This window comes from Hippocampus zosterae, chromosome 7 (genome assembly GCF_025434085.1).
Source record: "Hippocampus zosterae strain Florida chromosome 7, ASM2543408v3, whole genome shotgun sequence".
Classification (NCBI taxonomy): domain Eukaryota; kingdom Metazoa; phylum Chordata; class Actinopteri; order Syngnathiformes; family Syngnathidae; genus Hippocampus; species Hippocampus zosterae.
In genome coordinates this window covers 4,195,916-4,217,616 of record NC_067457.1, presented here as the reverse complement: position 1 = coordinate 4,217,616, position 21,701 = coordinate 4,195,916, and the positions used below count along the sequence as shown (strand labels likewise).

At 45.6% G+C, this 21,701-nt stretch overlaps 3 protein-coding genes and 1 long non-coding RNA gene across 7 annotated transcripts; 2 read left to right on the top strand and 2 right to left on the bottom strand.

Moving 5' to 3' along the window:
- Positions 1–25: 25 nt before the first annotated feature.
- LOC127603425 (WD repeat domain phosphoinositide-interacting protein 1-like) lies at positions 26–6,881 on the bottom strand. 2 transcript variants are annotated; one of them, XM_052069703.1, is made up of 13 exons: positions 6,443–6,881; positions 5,853–5,921; positions 5,653–5,735; positions 5,198–5,367; positions 4,954–5,050; positions 4,659–4,756; positions 4,492–4,584; positions 4,345–4,415; positions 4,094–4,201; positions 2,754–2,918; positions 2,560–2,667; positions 2,283–2,422; positions 26–2,180 (listed from the first exon to the last, which is right to left on the bottom strand). In XM_052069703.1, exons 1-13 carry the CDS (start codon positions 6,520–6,522, stop codon positions 2,068–2,070), a joined length of 1,395 nt encoding a protein of 464 aa, XP_051925663.1. In that variant the 5' UTR covers positions 6,523–6,881; the 3' UTR covers positions 26–2,067. The 2 variants fall into 2 exon arrangements, with proteins under 2 accessions (XP_051925663.1, XP_051925664.1); XM_052069704.1 differs by lacking the exon at positions 5,853–5,921 and having other exon boundaries at positions 6,443–6,880.
- A 534-nt stretch (positions 6,882–7,415) lies between these two features.
- LOC127603441 (cAMP-dependent protein kinase type I-alpha regulatory subunit) lies at positions 7,416–12,087 on the top strand. 3 transcript variants are annotated; one of them, XM_052069733.1, is made up of 11 exons: positions 7,416–7,610; positions 8,780–8,983; positions 9,169–9,339; positions 9,416–9,507; positions 9,620–9,681; positions 9,754–9,800; positions 9,918–10,076; positions 10,157–10,217; positions 10,412–10,533; positions 10,651–10,732; positions 10,905–12,087. In XM_052069733.1, the coding sequence occupies exons 2-11, from the start codon at positions 8,810–8,812 to the stop codon at positions 11,075–11,077; spliced, it is 1,143 nt and encodes a 380-aa protein (XP_051925693.1). In that variant the 5' UTR covers positions 7,416–7,610; positions 8,780–8,809; the 3' UTR covers positions 11,078–12,087. The 3 variants fall into 3 exon arrangements, with proteins under 3 accessions (XP_051925693.1, XP_051925692.1, XP_051925694.1); XM_052069732.1 differs by having other exon boundaries at positions 7,423–7,610; positions 8,775–8,983; XM_052069734.1 differs by lacking the exon at positions 7,416–7,610 and adding an exon at positions 7,691–7,799 and having other exon boundaries at positions 8,775–8,983.
- Positions 12,088–12,436: 349 nt separating this feature from the next.
- On the bottom strand, positions 12,437–17,313 carry fam20a (FAM20A golgi associated secretory pathway pseudokinase). Its single transcript, XM_052069698.1, has 11 exons — positions 16,759–17,313; positions 16,011–16,204; positions 15,884–15,934; positions 15,499–15,577; positions 15,332–15,424; positions 14,843–14,958; positions 14,268–14,448; positions 14,073–14,182; positions 13,767–13,848; positions 13,613–13,672; positions 12,437–13,488 (listed from the first exon to the last, which is right to left on the bottom strand). The coding sequence occupies exons 1-11, from the start codon at positions 17,103–17,105 to the stop codon at positions 13,218–13,220; spliced, it is 1,584 nt and encodes a 527-aa protein (XP_051925658.1). The 5' UTR covers positions 17,106–17,313; the 3' UTR covers positions 12,437–13,217.
- Positions 14,706–14,974, top strand: LOC127603499 (uncharacterized). Its single transcript, XR_007963082.1, has 2 exons — positions 14,706–14,763; positions 14,846–14,974. It is a non-coding gene; the product is annotated as an uncharacterized LOC127603499 (long non-coding RNA).
- Positions 17,314–21,701: the final 4,388 nt, after the last annotated feature.

The following is a 21,701-nucleotide window of genomic DNA, read 5'->3' as shown; positions in this document are numbered from 1 at the left end:
GAAGGTTTCAGTGTGTGTGTGTGTGTTTTTGCACAACTTGCTCGTCTGTAAGAAGGAACTGGAATGCAAAATGTTTCTTGTCCGTGAATCGACCAGCACGTGATCACTTGTCAATCAGCAGGCTACCAGGAAGCACCAGTACCTCAAACTTTTTTGGTGAGTAGTGGATGCGATTTATACACACATTTTACACAAAGTAAAAAAAAAAGAAAATATAGGTCTGCATGGTCAGTTTGCGTTAACGTGTAAAACCGTTTCCTATCATCAAAAATAACCATATTGAAATTCAAGGACCTGTCTTGTCACTTGATCGTACGCCGTTAAAGAGTTTCACATTTAACCACTGGCTCCTTCACATATCTTCTCATGTTCCACTCGCTACCAGAATTAGTATCACAGCTGCATCGTTAATCGTAGCGTTATCCGTAAGAAAAAAAAAAGTGCATGATTTGAATGCTCTTATTTGAAATACTCTTTGTCTGGAGGTGATGGCGACTCAAACTGTGAGGCTTTGTTGATGAAAAATACAAATGGAAATACCGTTATGGTCGATCTTGTGCAAAAACAGAAAGTACCCTATCAAGCAGACTCAACTGCAACAATGCACACTTTGCAAGGAGCCTTTTGCGTAGAAATGTAAAATAAAAATCATAATTAAGACTAGACGTAACAACTGCCACGAAGGAGGTTTCCACATGCTTCCTTTGGTTTGTTTTCAGCAGGATACACAAAAGCTATTTTTTTACACCCCCCCCCCCCCCTGCCAGCTTTGTGCTATGGGGGTGTAGCTGGGCCGCGTCATCTGCACTTTACAGCATGCATGCTCCCTGGATGACATTATGGTTACACCGCTGAGAACGGTGGATCATAAAAAAATCTAATCATAAATCAATAATAAAATCATTCAAAAAAAAATACTCTCGTCAAACGATTGAGTTGTTATTTTGTGGCTGTGCCAAAACCTAGGTGTAAAATGTTAATAGGACCACGCCCAAAGGAAAAAAAAAACGCAAAACCTTGATTCTCGTAAAAGGCCGACTTTTCTCTCCTAAACATTTCTTTTCATTCCTTATAGATGATTTATCATAAATCAAATCCTATTTTACGTTCATCTGATAAATATCCATTTAAAAAAATGTTATCAAGTAATGAACTTCATTCTCTATAAATCATGTATTTTCCTAAAATTAAAAATGACTTTTCTTTCCCCCCCTGGGAATGTCTGACAGTATTCATTTATTCCAACCTTCAATACATAATTTGAAAGTTATTATTTTATTCTCATAAAAGTCCAACCTATTCTCTTAAGTGGCAATTTGATTCTTGCAGAATCACAAACTTATTCTCTTTAAAATTATGATTTTTTTTCTCATTAATGTATTACTTTTTAACATAATACAACATTATTCTATTTAAATGTTTCTTTATTCTCGGCGAGTCCAAAATTTTCTGTCATAAAATTACAATTTTATTGAAATTATATTATATATATTATATTATCTTGAAATGACAGCTATTTTTCTTGTAAAACTATCGACTTTCCACCCATACCGATGGCTTCATTTGTGTAATTCTACTCTTACTCCTAATTTCTCTCTTTTCAGTGTCATCTCGAACATAAGCCGAGCAACATGCAAGGACCACTTTTAGGGAATGTCGACCTCGTCAAAAGGTCGGTGCTTAAGTCGACGTCACGCGACGATCTATCAAAAATCACGTAGCCTGCGATTTGCTTCTGTGACGCCGCAGGCAACGTCACTCCCAAATTCGAACACTACCGTATTTTGTGGCGTGATAAGGTAGACTTTGTCAGAAACAGAATGTGAGATGTTTCTATTGAGTAAAATGTCCGCTCCAAGAATGTGTTTGTAGGTCTCGACAAAATCCCAAAACCCCCGTATGGGACTTTCTGATAGGGTTAGTCCCCTTGACCTGCAGGGGTATGTGTGGAAGGAGGAAGCGGCTGGTTTTCATAGTGCACCCCACCCACCTCCCTTTCTCTCTACATCCAACAGTTAGGGATCAGTAGTGAGGGGTGTGGGGGGGGGGGGGGCTTTAAGAGTTTATCTAGTTACTGACTGGAGGAAATTCGTTTTCGTCATCCAGACACACGGGGCCCTCGGCGAACTCATGCTCTGGGATGACGTCCCCCTTCTGCGTTCCCCCGTCCTCCGAGTACCCTGGGAATTGAAGAAAGGAGGCCGAGATGAGTTTGTTGGTAGAGATCAGCCCCCCCCACCCAAAAAAAAATCCTGAAAAGTTTTAATTCACATCTAACTCACCCAAGAGTGTGGTCGAGCATGGCGGGCTGGAGGGAAGAGCGACGGTGGCTGCGTAGGATTGGCCGGCCGGTTGACTGGAGACCTCTACTGGCGTCTCGTCTCCCTTCTGTTCCACCTGCTCCTCGCTGCCATCGAACAACCTGCCGGGTCCCGCGCAGACACCAAGTTAAAGCGGTAATAGGTACAACATTTTCTGAATCGGTGTTTGTTTTTAAATGTACTCTGAATCTTATGCGCAAACGTCTGCCCTCTAGTGGAAGAACATGTCATTGCACACCTGTGTTTTTGGACCAGCATACATTCACCTCCATCCTGCGGATCGACGTTATAGATGTAAAGATGGCCGTCCGAGGACGCCACCAGCAGGCGAGGCAGCTTCTGAATCCTGCCGTCCAAAATGCACCAAAACAGGATATGAAGATGTATCTCTTTCCCCTCTCTCCCCTCACCTCAAATAATTTTCTGTCTTACGTCGCCAGGGCGCAGATGTTCTTCAGGCCGAACGTGTTGAGTCGCACGGTGGCGAAGGCTCGGTCCTGATGCATCATGTCGGACACCTGAGCTGGTAAGTAGGTGCTGGCAGCTGTGAACATTTTCCCCACGTACGCAGACCACGTGGGAGACTCCTCCTCTTGACTAGAAAGCCAAAAGTCGTTTTGTGATTCAAAATAGAAGATACTGAGGATGAAAGGCTTATAGTCACAGGAGTCATGAGTAGGAAAACTCATTGTCATGGTTTGGTGGGATAAAGTAAAGTCTAGTTTATTCATTCATTCATTCATTCATCTTCCGAGCCGCTTGATCCTCACTAGGGTCGCGGGGGGTGCCGGAGCCTATCCCAGCTGTCTCCGGGCAGTAGGCGGGGGACACCCTGAATCGGTTGCCAGCCAATCGCAGGGCACACAGAGACAAACAACCAACCATGCTCACACTCACACCTAGGGACAATTTAGAGTGTTCAATCAGCCTGCCACGCATGTTTTTGGAATGTGGGAGGAAACCGGAGCACCCGGAGAAAACCCACGCAGGCCCGGGGAGAACATGCAAACTCCACACAGGGAGGTCGGAGCTGGAATCGAACCCGGTACCTCTGCACTGTGAAGCCGACGTGCTAACCACTGGACTACCGGGCCGCCCTAATAATAATAATAATAATAATAATACAATACAATACAATACAATACATGCTTATTTATATAGCGCTTTCACAACAGCGGCAGCTGTAACAAAGCGCTTTACAATACAGCTAACATAAAGTAAAATAATAAACACAACACATAACATAAAACACGGACAGTCATGTAGATGAAAATGACGAAGAAACTACTACGACAAAAAAAAAAACACACACGTTTTTTTTAAAGAGATGATAAAGAATATATGCCTGTGGGTTTTGTTATATTATCTGTCTACAGAAAGCTACGGCATCCTTACGGTTACGGTTTTTCATTGTTTGATGTTTACTTTGACGGTAAACTCCAACTGGGACCGGCATTAAAAAGCTGCGATTTTTTTTTTGTTGTTGTTCCGGATGAAAATTTCATTATTTGAGGTGACTTGAACCGAGTTGACTTTCACCACACAGCGCTAACGTTTAGCTGTCGCGAGTGGAATAATACATTCTATTTGTGGGCGCCTTTCTAGAAACTCAAGGACACCTTACAACAAGCAGTTAAAATCACGAGTACCATGTTAAAAACAACATCAAATAAAATAAGAAAAAATACAACAAAAATAAATAAATAAATAAACAAAAAATATATATATAATAAAATACATAAAATAAAATTTTGCTTTTTTTTTTTTTAAACCTGGGACTGTGCTGTTCCAATTTGAAGATATGGACCGTCTCGGTGTTGCTGGAGGCACACAGAAACTGCGCGTCGGCGCTGAAGGACAATGAACTAATGCTAACGTATCTGAAAAGGAGAAGGGCAATTTGTCAGCCACGAACGAAATCAGCTGAAGGGAAGGAACTGTATCGACATCATGATCTTTTCATTCCTCACGATACTCGTCATCTCTTTTTTTTTTTTTTTTTTTTGGCGATATGATTGCTAACCTTTTCATCCCCCGCCGGAACTCAAACAGCCTCTGTCCTTCGGGAACGCTGAACACCCTGATCACGGTGCCCTGCGGAGGGAAACGAGAAGCCGGCGGGTCACGCAGGTGGATGCGAAAGAAGACGTTGAAGAAAAAAAGGACTCGCCTTCTCCGAAGCGCTAGCGAGTTTGGTGCCGGAGGCGTTGAAGGTGAGCGCCGCCAGGGGACTGGCGTGGGCCTGGATCAGCGTCACGGTGCTCTAAACAGCAAACAATCACGCTATCGGCACAATCGCCATGTCGCTTTTGACGATTGCGGAGGATGAGGACTCACCAGGTTGTTTGCGTCGTACACTGTGATCTCGCCAAGAGTGGCGCTGCCTGGATATGCCAAGAAAGAGTTGCCGTGGTTGACGGACAGGGCGCAGAGACCTGGAAAGGAGGGAGTTTTTTTTTTTTTTAATCGGCCCACCAAGCATTTACACAAAACAAGGGTCTTGTAATATTTGGTGCATTATTTCACAGTTTTTGGTGAAATGAAATTAACCTTCCAGGGGAAGTCTAGTCAAAAACTTCCTTGACAATATGATGCACGCGGCCTCACTAGACAAGCAACCACGTGCGCTTACCTGACGGGTTGGTGGGGGTGTTGAGAAGGGTCTTGAGGAGTTTCATGTCTTTGATATTATGGATGTAAATGGACTCTTCCAGGCACACCACCAGTCGCTGACGGGGGAGACGGACGGGGAAGTTAGCGGAAGCCGATAACTACGAACTATCAACAGCGATTGGCCGACACGGAGCGAATTTCAAAAAATACCGTTGTCGCCCCCGCAACACGGGTAGGGCGATCGATGATTACGACCGTCTTACCTGCCTGTTGAGCTTGACAGAAAGGATGTTGTTGGTGTAGCTGTAGTTGCAGATCTCGGTACCTTTCTTGAAGTGATAGACGTTCATCCGCCGCGGCACGGATTGGCTCACCACCACCACCAGGCTGCTGGAGAACAGCCGCTCCACGATGCACACATCGGGACACTCCACTGCGGTGAGAGGAAAATATCGGTTTGCCCAATCGGAGCCCGCGGGTTATTTCGGCGAGCATCTGAGTACTAACGCCATTTCTGAGCCACGGGTGAAGGCGGTGTTTTGCGTTGGATCGTTTCACGACTGAATGCTGTCGTTCATGTAACGTGGCTTCAGATATTATGTGCATGCTAGCTGCGCGGTCTTCATGCTTTACCTCCATTTTAAATGCCGCGCGAACAGAGGGGGTTCATTGTATGTACTAAACGATTTTGTATGCACGAGAAGCATTTTTTCCTCACCTCCCTCATGGATGCAGTCCAGTTTGTCCACGGCGGTGACTGAGAAAAGACGGTAGCCCGTCTTGGTGCCCACCGACAGGGAGCTAAAACACACACACACACACACAAAAGGATCTGAAACCAAAGGGCAGAGTAGAGGCATCCTTTTGGTTTACCTTCACTGGTTTGTTTACAGATCTCACATAGGGTGTGTGACTCACTCATGTGTCAGACAGGAAATCTGAGCTGTGACACAGCCTGCAGTACCATCTGGACCTCTGAAAATCTTGCTTTGTTCAAAACAGATGACGACAAGAACATGACGGTTAAGGCTGTGCAGCCCACCTGCTTACTTTTACAACCAGCGCTAGTAAAAACTTATGAAGAGGTTGTGCTTGAATCAATAAATATCTCTGTATTTGCATGACATTTTATGTAATTATCTGTTTTTAAGTTGCAGGTTATTTTCTATCAAAGGATAAATTTTTTTGGGGGGGTGCTGCTGCATTTCATTGTGCTCCCACGACAAATTATTTTTGCATTCTGAATGTGATACTTTTTGAGATTAAAACATGGGTTAATACAGGTCAAATCAGCAGTGTAACAGCACTGTAGTTAATATGTAGGTGTTTGGGAGGACTTTATGGCAAACTGCTTCGGGGCTGAGATTTCGAGGAAAATTGATGAATATACTTTTCTTAAATTTAAATCTAGAGCTCTTTTAAGTGTTGATCAAAGTGATTATACAACAAGCAGGTGCGTCAATGATCTTGCGTTCGTGCAGGGCAATGAAGGCCCTAAGGTTGCTTACGTAGTATCCTGATTAAACGAGGCACAGATGAAACCTCGGAGCATCTCGGGTCCGCCATCCGATTCGTCCTGGGAATCCATCCGAGCCGCCAGTTTACCCAGTCCTCTCGCTGGCCGAGCTCAGAGGCCTCGTGATCGGTTCGATCCACACCGGGGCCTCCTCCGCTTTCTCCTCCTCCTCTGCCCCGACTCCAAACGCCACGCTCACAGTCCTCCGGGAGAGTAATGTCCGGACGGACTAGCCCCGGATCGTAAGCATGCAAGCACCGACAGCGAACGATCCTCCAATCGTTTAAAACTATGAATGAGATAAACGATACTGATCGTATCGCTTGGGGGTGACAAACAACGGCGGTCCTGTTTATATGAATATTAACTTCCAGGCTCCATACAGCAAAACAATAACAACTGATGGGAGCAAGCGTCACTATAAAGTGCGTTCCGATTGGCTGGAAGAATCATATAAGACCCGCCTCCTGTGTTTTGGCAGGCAAGTTTGTTTAACACAAGTCAGTGGTTTGTCAAAGTGACTGTCAGTCGAATAAGATAACGTAGCAATTCACTGATTGGTCAATGACACAATCGATGAACTGTTTTGGTGAAGCAATTGGCTAACAATCATGTCAATCTATGTACAGTCATTTTTTTACACAATGTCACAAGACTCCAACGAACTTCAAATATCACGTCAAAAAAGCACATTATCTTTCAAATCTTTGTATTTCAAACTTTCAAGGGGATAGTTAAAAACGCGCACCACTTCAGCACCCAAATAGCATATGGTCCGTAGACTTTTTTTATAGATACAAAATGGCTCCAGGCTCTCTGTTACAACATTTAAGCACATTCAATATTTCGCCGTACTTATGTGTCTTCCTTCCCCCCCCCAATCTCCATTTTTCAGTTCAAGTTGATCGCCTTGACGTCATTCTCTTGAACGCGGCGCCTTTAAGGTTGCCAGGGGTTACTGGCTCACATGTCAGAACGAGGAGAATTGACGTCAGTGAAGGTCGCTGATTGGCTCTCATGCGTATCCGGTGGGGCAGCGGTCCAGGGCTCGGGGAAAAAAAAGATCGAAGAGAGCAGAAGCTGCTAACGGTTACTGCTTTGACAAACACCACCCGTCCCGAGTCGCTGTCGCAGGGCTCGGTAGGATTTCACGATATCTTGTGAGTATTCCTCTTCCCTTTCGCCGATGCAACGTCATAACCTCTGAAAATTGTTTCCCCTTGTCTCGCGTTTGTTTATGATGGAACCCAAGATGGCGTCAAGAGGGCTTTGCCTTTGCACGGAGCTAGCAAGCGATACATCAAAACCTCGAACAAGCTTTTAACGTGGAATTTACCCCAGTTGGAGAAGTAAAGCATTTCTAACCACGTTGATTTTAGTGTCTAATTTAGGATCCGCGACATTCACCCATTGGTCAAGCTTTGTTTTGGCCAGCACTCCCTGACCTAGACGTCATTGCATACTGCACACAATGTTAACTTCAAAGATTCATTTTGCAGGAATTATTTCAGATTTACATTCACCAGCGGCACTATTTTCATACTGCTTATTCAACTGCTACTTATTTAGCAAGGTCACTGAGTTGTGCAATTGTTTCTTCCAAATAACTGACGAGCGGAATTGAACCGGTCCCAGTGCCACTGTATTTATTTTTAATATAAAAAAAAGTAATAAGTAAATAATTTTTGGTCCGTCACCTGCATGTGCTTATTTATTTGCGGTTCAAATTTTATTTAAATGTCACTCATCCTCGTAGTGTTGCCGCCACAGGATGCGTGTGGTTTACAGATTCTTGCAGTTTCGAAATGTAACTTAAGAGTCTTTCCTGTTTGATAAAAGCCCAAACCATCTCTTAGCACTCCGCTGTTATATCAGACTTTGATCACACGATCATGACCAGCTTTTCTGAGAAGCGTTTTTCTGTTTACATGGAACCTCAAACGAGAGGCTGGTCACGCTTTTGGTGTGTGACTTGATTTCAATCAAAATTGCGCATGACTCACTTTCACAGCCGGTCTTTGTGACATCAAACTTGACTCAAGCAGATGAAAAATGTTGCGGTCTGAAGGCAGACATCATCTGACCGTCTTCGGGGCTGTCGCTAAACAACACCAAACGTCTCTTGGCCTTCTCGCTCCGGTTCCACTTCTCTCACGTTCTTGTTATTTTTGTCCCCGTTTCTCACACAGAAACTAAAAGTGCCCCATGCCTCATTTAGAATCCTGTAACTTCTTACGGCATTGAGAAGATCTCATCACATCTGTTTGTTTTTTTTTTTGGCTTTTCTTTCCCTCTTCCTGTTGGCTCTCTCTTGTACTCCCAAGGTTAGAGGTCATCGAGCTAGCTTGCGATTGTCGTCATGGCTTCTGGAAGCACGAGCAGCGAAGAGGAGAGGAGCCTGAGGGAGTGCGAGCAGTACGTGCAGAAACACAACATTCAACAGCTGCTGAAAGACTGCATTGTCCAGCTGTGCACCTCCCGGCCCGACCGGCCTATGGCCTTCCTCCGGGAGTACTTTGAGAGGCTTGAGAAGGTGCGTACCAGCCCCTTTTTGCTCACGTTACTGCCCGCTAGACAGAAAGAGAGTCAGCATCATGTGGAAAAAGTGTGCGAGATATATTCCGTAGTCTTTTTGGAGAATGGTTGGGCAATCTTGAGCTTTCAAAACGTTTCCGGAAAGCCAGTCTTTTGATTCTTGCATCGCCCCCTCCTGGTCAGGAGGAGGCCAAGCAGATCCAGAACCAGCAGAAGGCCAGCAGTTCGCGCTCCGACTCCCGCGATGAGGAGGTCTCCCCTCCCATGAACCCCGTGGTGAAGGGCCGCAGGCGGCGGGGCGCCTTCAGCGCCGAGGTTTACACGGAAGAGGATGCCGCTTCCTATGTCAGGAAGGTACACACCAAACACTTTCGGATGTTCAGGGAGGAGCTTTTGCTTCAGTCCGTAGTGACGCGTGTCGTTTCTTCAGGTGATTCCGAAGGACTACAAGACAATGGCGGCCTTAGCCAAAGCGATTGAAAAGAATGTGCTCTTCTCTCACCTGGACGACAATGAGAGGAGGTACCTGACTCGAACTTGATTTTCCTTCAAAAAACTTTATTTCCTCGCATTTTTGGGGCGCAGGTTCCAGGTTTGTGCGACTGTGCCTAACTCTCAAAACGTTTCTTTGCAGTGACATATTCGACGCCATGTTTCCTGTCACCTACATCGCCGGGGAGACCGTTATTTTGCAGGGTAGGATCGCGCGGGCAAAATGACGAGACGATCAAATGCGAGGGTCATTTGTTCGTTATTTTCTGTCCGCAGGCGACGAGGGTGACAATTTCTACGTGATTGACCAAGGGGAGATGGATGTGAGTATTTTCCTGTTTCAATTCTGAAGCTTGATCGAAATACAAATTGGGCAAAAAACGGGAATTGCTTCTGCTCTCTAAACACAAATGTGATGCGTCTCGGCTTCCATCGTGCAGGTGTACGTGAACAACGAATGGGTGACGAGCATCGGCGAAGGCGGCAGCTTTGGAGAGCTGGCGTTGATATACGGCACCCCGAGGGCCGCCACCGTCAGAGCCAAGACCAACGTCAAGCTGTGGGGCATCGACAGAGACAGCTACAGGAGAATACTCATGGTGAGGAGGCGTCGGGAGAAAAAATGGCGCCGGTGGCCGAGAATCTTCACAAAAACGATGCTTTTATTTTGGGAACTCAGGGAAGCACTTTGAGGAAGAGGAAGATGTACGAGGAATTCCTCAGGAAGGTCTCGATTTTAGGTGGGTTCCTTTTTATTCATTGACAGTCGAAGCGGAAGAAATTATTTTTGCCTGTTGCATTTTCGGCAACATGATGCACGTTGAAAATTTCTGTGTCATTAAAAAAAAAAAAAGGTCAGGAAGTAAAACACAACTAAGAACCAGTAACTTGACTCTTTTTTCAAACCTAATGTGTCACGGCTGCTTTTTCTCAGAGTCCCTGGACAAGTGGGAGCGACTGACCGTCGCCGACGCCCTGGAGCCGGTCCAGTTTGAGGACGGCCAGAAGATTGTGGTGCAGGGAGAACCCGGAGATGAGTTCTTCATCATTTTGGAGGTAAACGCCCTCGCCGCCGGCAAAGAGGAGCACGCGCAAGAGCCTCAAGTGACGATGGCGCGCTCGGCCTTGGATAGGAATTCGAACGCGTGTGTGTGTGGTGTGTGCATATTTCAGGGTTCCGCCGCGGTGTTGCAGCGTCGCTCGGAGAACGAAGAGTTTGTCGAAGTGGGAAGATTAGGACCATCGGACTACTTCGGTAAAGAAATGAATGATTTTTACAACAATAATGACAAAATGGCAGCTGGTAATATTTTCATTTAACGTTGTTGGGAAGGAGTAGCAACATTGCTTTTTTTTTGAAGAGTCATCAGAATACATATTTGGTATTGTCGGCGCTTGACCTGGTGTGGATTGCGTTTTTCACGCAGGTGAGATCGCCCTGCTGATGAACCGCCCCCGCGCCGCCACCGTGGTCGCCCGCGGCCCCCTCAAGTGCGTCAAGCTGGACCGGCCTCGCTTTGAGCGCGTCCTGGGCCCGTGTTCGGACATCCTCAAACGCAACATCCAACAGTACAACAGCTTCGTCTCGCTGTCGGTCTGAAGGGGGGCTCGCGTTACACCCCCCACCCCCCCACTCCCCCCTCCCATCCCCCCTCTTTTGCTCCTTTCCGACCTCGGGTCCACCAACGCAAGTTGCTTTCCGCCACTTCCTGGCCTCTCCTTTTGCTTCTCCTCTTGAGTTCCCCCCCCCCTTTTCTTTTCCACCCCCGGGGGTGACTTTTAGCCGTTCACCAGCGCTTGTACCAGCTGCTGTAACGTTACCGTGTAGGCACAGTTGCATCACGCTACCTACGTCATCGATCAGCCGGTTCCGCTTTGTTTTTTCCAAGAACGCAAAGCAACGTTTGTTTGGAGATCTGGGCTCTGAAGGACAGGACAATCAAAAAACCTCACATTAGGAATTAGTTACAGACGGATGTCGCCCCCCCCACCCCCAACCCCCTCGAGTCCCGTTAGAGACACGCAACAGGAGCTCACGAGCATAAGAGACGACGAATGCACCAAATGTCAGTCAGGCGTGACGGCTCGTTTTTGAATCCTTTTTGGGTTTTTTTTGCTTTCCGAGCGGTAGGACGAGACAATGTCAAGACGTTGAAAAAGTTTTGAGTTTTAGTGTGCAGCTTTGAGGCTGGTGCCAAATGTTTATTACACGGTGAGATTAAATGTTTGGAGCGTTAAATAGGATTTTTTTTTTCTCTCCCTCAAAACCTTTTTTGTCCTAATCAGTAGAACACCTTGACTTGAAGAGAAAAAATATATATAAAGGGGAACCCCCACCCCCCACCCCCCAACAAAAGTATTGTGTATTTCAGTATTCTGTTTTTTTAGTATAAGCCAAATAAATTGGTCATTTATGCGCTATGTTCTAGTTAAACGATCCATGACTCAATGACTATTATTCTTCTTAAATTTATGGTTCGGAGTGATGATAATCTTTAAAAAAGAAAAAAAAAGGTTTTCTCTGTCTTTTGTAAACACTTATTTTTCCATAAATTCTATTTTAGCTTTCCAGTGCCACAAAGTAAATAAATGCTTCTTGTCAATCGACAATATGTGATTGTATTGAGTAATAATGGGTTCCACCTTCCCCCCCCCCCTTTCAACTAAATGAAACGGTGTAAAGAAACCTATTTCAGGACATCTGAGGTATTTATGTATCGAGAGCGAGTTATTTATTTCAAACTTTTGCTTTGTTGCCTACTGGAAAACGCTGCCTGTCGTTTCACCCGCTTGTGATTTGGTCTCTGCGCTTTTTTGGCATGTTGTTGTGACACATCCTCGGCGCGAGAACAGCAGCTTTGTGCAGAAGCGACACCGTTAATGAATATTCCATTCGTTCCTTCATGAGTATCTTATTCAAGTGATTTCAGCCTACCTTCATTCCTGTCATTTCCCCCCCCCCCTGAAGAGAGAACATTGTGATGCTGATTTACAGTGTAATCACAAGTGTATTTGTTTTTTTCCCCCTCCCCGATTACAGCCCGATCATCCTCACGACGTGTCGCCCTTTCGCTCAGGCGGTCCTTAAGTCACTTCCTGTCCATCCCGCTCCGCAGGATTACGATTCTCGATAGGGCCGAAGGTGTTTTGTCGAACTACTGTCTCCGTGTAAATAGCAGCAATGGGTTTTCAATGTTTTAGCCACACCGCAGTCGTCCCGGTTTGCCTTAGCTGAACTTTTCCTGGGCTTACAGTAGTCGTCGGTCACTCCTGCTGGTTCTGACCTACAAGCGGGTCCGTGTGGGACCTTGTAGTCCTCCGAGCCCGCGGGTGATCAAAAAGGACCATTCTTTTTCTATTCTTCCCTGTATTCATTTTGACCTCCTATATCTGCAAAGATGTTTATCCTTTTTTTGGTATAGATTGTTCCAGATGGCAGTTTAAGCAATAAAAAAAAGTCAAAAGAATTCAAACCCGCCTCAGGCGTTGTTTATTTGGCACGTTTATTACGCCGCAAGGTGACTTTACCCTTTTTTTTAATGTTCATTTTCCACATTGGCCAGTAGAGGGTGTCATAGAGCTGTTAAAAAGTCAACACACCCCATCTGTGGCCAGGTTTTGAGAATCACCCCCCCCCCAAAAAAAAAATTCTGACTTGTTCCATTAAAATTGAAACGACTGCACTTCATCACGAAGTCTTTAAAAAAAAAAAAAGCAGAGTAGAGTTCCATCCTCCGCCGCTACCTGGCCTTTTTGCTCTCTGTGTATGCCCGAGGATTCACTGCGGCTCGAACAAAGTCATCAGTGATGACCCGGGCGTCGCCCAGCTTGCGCGTGCAGCGCTGGACCGCTCTCAGGATCTTTATGAGCCGGCGATCCAGGGCTGAGAGGTGCGCTTCTGTTAGGATGGGATGCAGGGGGTCTTTTTGTAGAGACTCCCTCATCACGTCGCTCAGTCTGAACTGCGGTTGGGCCAAGAGCTGGAGCCTCAGGAGGGTGGAACGCTTTATCCTGTGGGAGAATCATAAAAGGGGGGTAATACAATCCTGGCTATATCAACATTCATTCATTCTGGACAAGTGCAATCGAAAACAAATCATTTTTGTTTTTCCACGCACGATAGAATTTTGCTTACATGCAGCATTGAGATAATGGGGCAAGGATGGACATCTCATCTTTGCTGTGCTTCCCAAATCTACGATCACATAAAACAACACGTTTACATAAGGTCATACTAGCATTCATTATTATTTTTTTAATGGAATAAAGAAAATGATTTTTGCTCTCACCCTCTTGCATTGTCCAGGTGGAGAAGAAATCCTTCGTCACCAAATTCGGTGAAAATCTCATAGTGGTGTCGGTCCATGTTGCCTGTAAAAAAAAAAAAGGAAAAAAAAGGCATGAAACATCACAATTGATATATTTTATTATCGTGCTTGAAAACATTCATAAAACCAATTCTCTGGAGTAAAAAAAAACCTGCAAAATGAATGCATTGGTAAATGATTTTAAATATTCTCTTAATTGTGTGAAGCACGTTGAGTTAACTTGTACTCATTTCATTTAGATGATCATTTATCACAATCATAACATACCCATAAGAAAGTCAAAGACGGACATGTCGATGATGTTGAGGAGCCGGTTGCCCGAGTTGTAAGGATAAAGTTTCTTTATGGTGTCGCAGTACGATGGATTCACCTGCCACCTTTTTCCAGGAGAATAACAGCAAAATTATCCAGAAATGCTTCAGTTTGGCCGTTCATGAGGTTGACAAAATGGAAGATTCTTACTCTTCCTGCCCGGTGAAGGTGTACGAGCGTATCCAAGGGTTGGGGATGGAGATGCGGGGGGCGATGCTGAGGCCGGGGAGGTAGGCCGAGAGGGAACCTTCCAAGAGGTCGGGGCTCCCGCAGACTGCGTATTCTGTCTTGCATACGTACAGGCATTTGGCGAAAAAACACGTGTTGTTTGCTGGAATGACAGGACAGGAGACAAAAGTGTGATATATCAAATTCAGATTTTACACGCAGCTTTATTTCATCTGACCTGCTTCACTTCCATAATTTATGCTTCGTTGTCCTTTGCATAAGGATGGGTGCTCTTTGACAAATTCGTCGAGTAAATTCGTTTTTCTAATATTTGTCTTATTGAAAGAAAAACGTTCGTCCCGTCGATCTAGATGTATTTCTGTTATTTTCCCACTAGAGGACGCCAATTCCCCAAAGAAAAATCCGGCATAGTCGAAGAAGAAGTCGAGCTGAAAGGTGCCCGTCAACTTAAATAAAGGTCAGCGAAATCCATATCTATACTATATTACGTTTTGAGCGCTACACGAGACCATCAAATGATTCTTCAAATTTATTACCAGGTGAGGTGAAGAAGACACCCCGTAGATCGTCATTTCGGGTCACTTGCAAAACTTCGCCGGTGAGGTTCAGAAACCTGCCAACCACCGGTGGAACTCTACGGAAGTCCAGGATGCTAACAGTAATTCACACACACACACAAAAAAAATCTCAGTTCTCTAAATTAACCCTCGTGTCTTTATTTTATGCTCTCGTTTTAAAACGAGGACGGTTCTCTTGTGAATCATGAACAAAATTCCGATTTGAATTGACCCCCTGCGCCCTCAGAAAATGACAACAATAGATTGTTTTTCTTTCTTTATAATGTTGTTTGTGACATCTTTCTTGTTGTCCGGTGCCGAATTGATGCTTTACATCCTTATGTTAAGTGCCTTAATGATAACGTCAAGTCAGCATGACTGTACTTAATAGTCACGCTGCCTCAGCTATTGTGCTGTTAAAATGAAGTGAACTGCATGGGGAAAATGTGTGTGTGCAGGTTCTGTTACCTGTCCAGGTGAAACGCTGCAATCTCTGCATTGTGTCTCTGGACATCGACAAAGAAAAAGACATCTTCAGGAGTCTCCTCGTCCCTCTGTTGCCTGATACCACGAAAACATAATTTACAGGAGCGCTCGTGAAGATGGACGATGAGTCTCACAAGACGTGAGCTCACCTCATCGGCTTGAACATGGCCTTGCCAAAGTTCTGCATCTTCAGCGCCAGTTTCAGGTGGTGTCCACTGGGCTTGACCACTGGATAGATAGACAGCAACCATTACCCTAAAATTTCTCCAAAGAGGGGTTACTTTTAGAAAACCAGATTAGTGTCAATAGCGGGGAGTATTTATAAGCGATGGAGCTGGAGGATATTTTTGAAACTATGCGGTGATAACTTTGTTTTTGAAAAAGACTAATAGCACCCTATAACATACAAAAATGACACAATTAAATATAATGTGTACATTGTACTGCTCCTGGCGTTTTTTGTTTTTGTTTAGTTTTTTTAAGTATAAACTTTGAATGCACATGAGGTGACTTAAAAACTTGAACTGACCTTACCTTGGCTGCAGTCACAAGTTCCTTTCAGGGCCTTCTCATCTTGAGTGAAATCTAAAACAATTTCCATCATTACAATCACATTTGAATTTCAGAAGTGAGAATTTGCAAAACGTAGCCCACGCGTCACCTGAGTTGATGACTGTCATGTCGCGCATGTCCAGGAGCAGCCGTGCAATAGCGGGGTCATGACGGGAGTACAGAGCGTGGCGGCTTATCCCCGTGTGGAACTTGAGCCAGTTGGCGTCCGGGTCGAAGGTCACTTGGTAGTCGGTCACGGTGATGTTGGAAGCGGCTACGGCTTCGTTGTATAGCTTCATGTGTCTGAGGACGCGTCGCGTGGCCAACGTGCGGCGCCGGAAATATTTCACACAAAGATGAAAGGAAAAAGAGAATTAATTTTGCGAGTTCGCCACGCCATATATTCTCTTGTATTGCATTTTAACCACATCTTGTTGCTTTAAACAGCAGTCGAGAAAGTGGAAATAGCCATCAAGTCGAGCTCGACTGCTCATAATTCGTCTCCCTTTCCAGCTCAAGGGTCCAAAAATCTCCCTATCTCGCCGCACGAGCAGTCAGACAAGCGTCTCACGCCAAGACCGCGTGAGTGTTGCCTTAATCGCTTTGCTCCAAAGCAAACACTCGCTATTGCCTATTGTGGTTTTTACAGCTTCGGGAGCGCATCTGCTACCGATGCCAAAGTGTATTTATACTCCTGGCCGTCTGTGCGCGTTGGGTTGAACGGCCGTAAAAAAAATCCGGTAATTCCGCCCCTTTCGCAATGATGAGAGAACTACGCAACACATGCGGCAGAGATTCTTCACTAACCCTTAAAATAGGCGTTAAAAAATTTTTTTTTGAAGAAACCAGAAGCTGACCTTTCCCATCGTGACACTTTCTTCCTGTAGTAGTCCATCAGCCGGTCCGACTGCAGCAGCCTCTCCGCCGCTGCCACCGTGGGCTTCTCCGTGTTATACAGAGGATGGGTGAACAACCCGTCAAGCTTGGAGCTCCCATTGCCGCGTCCAGAAGGGTCCAGGTCCTGGAGCGTCAAAGCAGTCCAGTTGGAGAACTGACCGGGGAGGCTGAAATTGCTCCGTTGGCACGAACAAAAGCGTCCCGATCCGTCTCCGGCGTTCCGCAGCTTCGGCAAGAGGATGAAGTAGAGGTCGGCGGAGAAGATGGCAGTGAGGATTACGGCCAAGAAGAGACGGTCTTTTCTCATGATTGAAGACGGACGAGTTGACTATCAGGGCTCTCTACAGGTTGGAGGAGGCATCACTGGATGCTTCGACGCTACTGGTGCGCTCAATCCCCGGGCGCACCCTCGGGAGTCACTGAAGAACCGAGAGCAGGCGTGAGTGTGTATCGGCAAAAGTCACTGACAGCTGGGTTGCTTCCTGTGAACTGCTGCACTGAGAGTGAGAGAGTGAGGGAGGGAGGGAGGGAGGGAGGGACTGTGTGCAACAGAGTGGGTGAGTGAGGGAAAGGGAGGAAGGGGGGGGGCGGGAGGCGCCAGCGTGCAGGTATGCAAACATTGATTAGGAACGTTCTCGGGGGTGGGCGCATCGGATGCAGTCCCCCCAGTTCGGGGTGGAGATCTGAGTGACTAAGCGGTCTCTGTGTGCAGTTTTGCAGGTCCAAAGTTTGGCTTTTAGTCGTTTGGACTATGCGCTGGTTTTCCAGAAGTTGTTTGCCTTGGACGCTGCAGTAGTGAAACTCTGCGAATAATTTGACATTGATGTCATATTTATGTGATAACACGTCAGAATTATTTTGGAGATTTTGTCGGAGAAGTATTCTTCCATCGTCTCCATAAGACCTCATTACAATTTTTTAAAATAGTACTACAAAAAAAGCTAGCGACGTACTACGTGTGTTGTTGTGGTATTTTGGAATACGTGTGGCGTGTCTGCCGGCGTGGGTGTGAGCAGAGGAAAAGCCGCACGTCAGTGTCTGGGAGTTGTTTTAATTCGTTCTGGAGGGAAAACAAAGTCAGGAGCCTTTTGCCAGCGTGCCATTAAACCGGATCAGAGCACGGATGATCTCTCCAGCACAAACACGGAAAGCGAGATGTTGCGTATAAATTGGAGTAAATGACACGGAGTGTCAACAGTGTTTCACCACAGCACTTGCGTCAAACGGGGCCTATTTTGATGTTTGCCACCGATTGAAAATACTCCAAGTGTCATTAGTTGATGCGGCCGACGGGGTCAAGAGTGCGCTCGGCACACCGCCTGTTTATATTCGTCACTGATTTTCCAGAAAGGCGCCACACTTTCGCAAAAAAAATATGTTTTCAAGAAACGAGGGCATTGCAAAAGGAGGGATTTATTATTTTTTTTCAAATCGTTATTAGATTTCGATCGGGCTTTTGGTGTGAAGTGGAAAGTATAGTGCTAAAATGGTGGCTGAAGGGAAGACCCGCCCTTGCAGTTTGGTGAGAGTTATCATCTTGTAACCATTCATTAGAGTTGACAAATGACAAAATGGCATTCTCTGATTTATATGTTTACACTTTTACAAAACATAGGCTGTCTCCTTGCATATATTCTCATGGAGAATCACGTTTGCTGCCAAGGGAGGTTTTCAAAAAAAAAAAATACAGTATATGACTTTATTTGGAACAAGCCCCGCCCCCCGAGTACTTGGCGATCACATGACACACAGAAATGTGGATCTAATTCAGCATTGGCAGCTTCATTTCTTCAGCTCATTTTTCTTTAGGGGCGGCCCGGTAGGCCAATGGTTAGCACGTCGGCTTCACGGTGCAGAGGTACCGGGTTCGATTCCAGCTCCGGCCTCCCTGGGTGGAGTTTGCATGTTCTCCCCGGGCCTGCGTGGGTTTTCTCCGGGTGCTCCGGTTTCCTCCCACATTCCAAAAACATGCGTGGCAGGCTGATTGAACACTCTAAATTGTCCCTAGGTGTGAGCGTGGATGGTTGTTCGTCTCTGTGTGCCCTGTGATTGGCTGGCAACCGATTCAGGGTGTCCCCCGCCTATTGCCCGAAGACGGCTGGGATAGGCTCCAGCACCCCCCGCGACCCTAGTGAGGATCAAGCGGTTCTGAAAATGGATGGATTCTTTGGCTTTGGCTTTTTGACTACTCTCAAGGGACTGCAGGTATATTTTCACCCGCCCAAAGACGAATATGAGAGAGGAAGTGTTTGGGCTGCCTTGGTAGCGTCACACATCTTATGAATAGTGGATGAAGCAGAGAGACATGCCCATCAAAGCATTCCTTACATTTCCCTTTGGCAGAAGATCTTTTTTTCACATCTTTTACAAGCCCGAAGCGGTCGGTCTAGACGACTGGCACTCTTGGCCGCAAAAACTTCTCAACGAGACAGCAAATCACGGTTTCACGGGAAGCAACGTAGACGCATCGGAGGAGCCCGGCCCAGACAATGAAAAATATACTGCGATAGGCGTCACTTGGAGACCCCCCGCCTCCCCGCCCCCCCGCACATCAAATGCACCTAAGCCACAGCGCTCGCCCACAAGTGCGGCCCACTAGCTTGGCGCATTCCTGCACACTTGACAGAGCCTTTTATAGTCGCTTGTGCTCACCGCTGGTGGATGAGCAGAAGCTGAAACCCGCGCACATGGCAGGAGTGCATATAGAGAAAAAATGAAAATCAAATTTGCTGTGGTTTTTTTTTTGGTTTTTTTTTGGAGAGGGGTTGGGGCTAGGGGGTGGGGTTGTTGTTGTAGGAATTTGCAAAATGCACCATGTCGCAAAACATCTGTTGTTACAGTGACCCTCGGGATAGGATTGCTCCTGAGAAGTCCGGTCATACGGAGTGGAGCTCCTCACTTCAGTTTCGGCCTCGCTGTCATCAAGTTTGAAATGAATCACTTGAATGATACCTCCTATGTGAGTTTTTCATTCTATTTGCATACGACACTTTTTTTTATGAGCAAGGATGTTGATTTTTAAATTTTTTTATTTTATTTGATCGGCTTTCTGAAAAAATATTTTTCAAAGTAGCCTAAAATGAACCCACAGAAGCTTCTCTGTTCCGGGCCGATGAATGTCTCTCACTATGCAACCACACATTTTTTGCTGTTTCTCATTTTCTCTTCAACTACCGCTTTCATATTCGCAGTCCTGTTTATATCCGACATGTGTCCCAAAAATGTGACATGACGGAGCCAAACCAGAGTTTATGAACTTGAGTCAGTCTTCAACTCGGTGGCGAGTGTATTCTAGGGATGAAAAGTCCTGGACGAATGCTCAAGAATGTGCAACTTGAATCCACTTTTCTTTTCTTTTTTAAACCCATATCAGCTGAGTTAAGGGACCTACGGTGGGTCTAGAAAGTCTACACACCCCTGTTCACATGCCAGGTTTTGGTGAACCAAGAAAAACGAGATCAAGATATAAAAAATAAATAACCGACATTTTACATGCCAGTTCCTGGAAAAGGTGCCCATTACTTGAACATATTTCTTCATGACTTCATTATTTTATTTTTTTTTAGATCTGGAGATAGTCTGCCCCTTTTGTCCACAGAATTGGGACTGTATAATTTGATATCCTTAACATCAGTTTTCTTTTCAGTCTTTTTTTTTTTTTTTTTTTTTTTTTTTAGCATTTATGACTTTGTTTACGGCGATGATGACCGTGCGCCATCTTGGATATCGCCGGTGGGTCACACTGTTAACTCTCAGTGGGCCTAACAAAAACACAACAGTCAGTTTTGTTCCCTCCCTTCCCCACTGATGTCTCGACGATTCATACATACGGGTCGTTTCGCCATGGATGAAGCAACCACAACAATTCTGAGCATGCTCTGAGACATCTGGCTCCGACTTGAGATCGAGCCAATGTAGAGAAACGTATGAGGTTCACCTCTGGTATGTTGTTAGCTCTGATGTTCCACATCGAGTCCAGTCCAGAGAAAAAAACCCGCACGATCGCCCTCCGTTGACCACAGTCCAACTGAGCCATCTGTGGAATCCGTGAGGACAAAGTGTTTGTCGGCCACCTTGGAGGATGTCCGCACTTACCGCCCTCGCCTGCAGCAATGGAACACTGGCAGTCAATACTGTCGTAAAATGTGCATTTAAAGCAATTGGGCTCCTCTGGGTTGTGGAGTACTTTCCCGCAAAGATTTACCACTGGAGATTTGGGATTAAAGGTGCCAAGCGGAGTCCAGTTGCCTTGATTCACCTTTTGAGGGTAAAGTTGATTATATCTTCTCTCCTTTTTCCTCATTTCCGATCCATTTTGGAAGGTGTTCCCAATCTGAAGCGAATCTTTGGTGTTGCCTGAGTTCACAGACCAGAAAGTTTTACTGATCTGAGGCTGCTACCCCACCCAAAAAACAAATAGTTTTGTAAAATCTAAATCAGTTTCACCATTGTGTTTTGTTTTTATAGAAGTGATTCAATCAGTACTATAGACCAGGATATTTCGGTCGCAACCCCGCGTGACCAACGGCTGCAGATTGGCATTGTTTCTTTTGTTTCAACGCCATAAATAGCAAGTCAAGGCAAAGAAAAGTAAGAATGTGAAGGTTTTTACATGTGCTGACCAGCATTTGCGCTGCCCACATTTGCCAGATATAAAATATGGGATCGTTTCAGAACACTGCAGTCTGTTCGAGCGGAGGCAACAACAGCATAAATGGGACCCAGTTGCTTTCCTTGCACAACTTACAGTACTTGCAATTGTACCTTTGATTGATTTGGAAGAGTTGGCATGTAAAGTAAGGTCGGGATCACCTGATGTGGCAGAGCGCTTTGACAGAGGCCCCTCTGACCGCAACCTGATCAGAGGATTTCAAGATTTCCATGTTATTGTACAAACAACACA

Bases quoted from the DNA above. Each gene is read 5' to 3' on its own strand.
- LOC127603425 (XM_052069703.1), bottom strand. From the start codon at position 6,522: ATGGATTCCCAGGACGAATCGGATGGCGGACCCGAGATGCTCCGAGGT. The intron at 4,416-4,491 runs GCGAGTCCTTTT...TTCCCTCCGCAG, and splicing joins TCGCTAGCGCTTCGGAGAAG to GGCACCGTGATCAGGGTGTT. The intron at 4,202-4,344 runs GTTAGCAATCAT...TCTCCTTTTCAG, and splicing joins TTCCGGCGGGGGATGAAAAG to ATACGTTAGCATTAGTTCAT.
- LOC127603441 (XM_052069733.1), top strand. From the start codon at position 8,810: ATGGCTTCTGGAAGCACGAGCAGCGAAGAGGAGAGGAGCCTGAGGGAG. The intron at 8,984-9,168 runs GTGCGTACCAGC...CCTCCTGGTCAG, and splicing joins ACTTTGAGAGGCTTGAGAAG to GAGGAGGCCAAGCAGATCCA. The intron at 10,733-10,904 runs GTAAAGAAATGA...TTTTTCACGCAG, and splicing joins AGGACCATCGGACTACTTCG to GTGAGATCGCCCTGCTGATG.
- fam20a (XM_052069698.1), bottom strand. From the start codon at position 17,105: ATGAGAAAAGACCGTCTCTTCTTGGCCGTAATCCTCACTGCCATCTTC. The intron at 15,935-16,010 runs GTGACGCGTGGG...AAATTGTTTTAG, and splicing joins CATGACAGTCATCAACTCAG to ATTTCACTCAAGATGAGAAG. The intron at 15,425-15,498 runs GTGAGCTCACGT...TCGTGGTATCAG, and splicing joins GCCATGTTCAAGCCGATGAG to GCAACAGAGGGACGAGGAGA.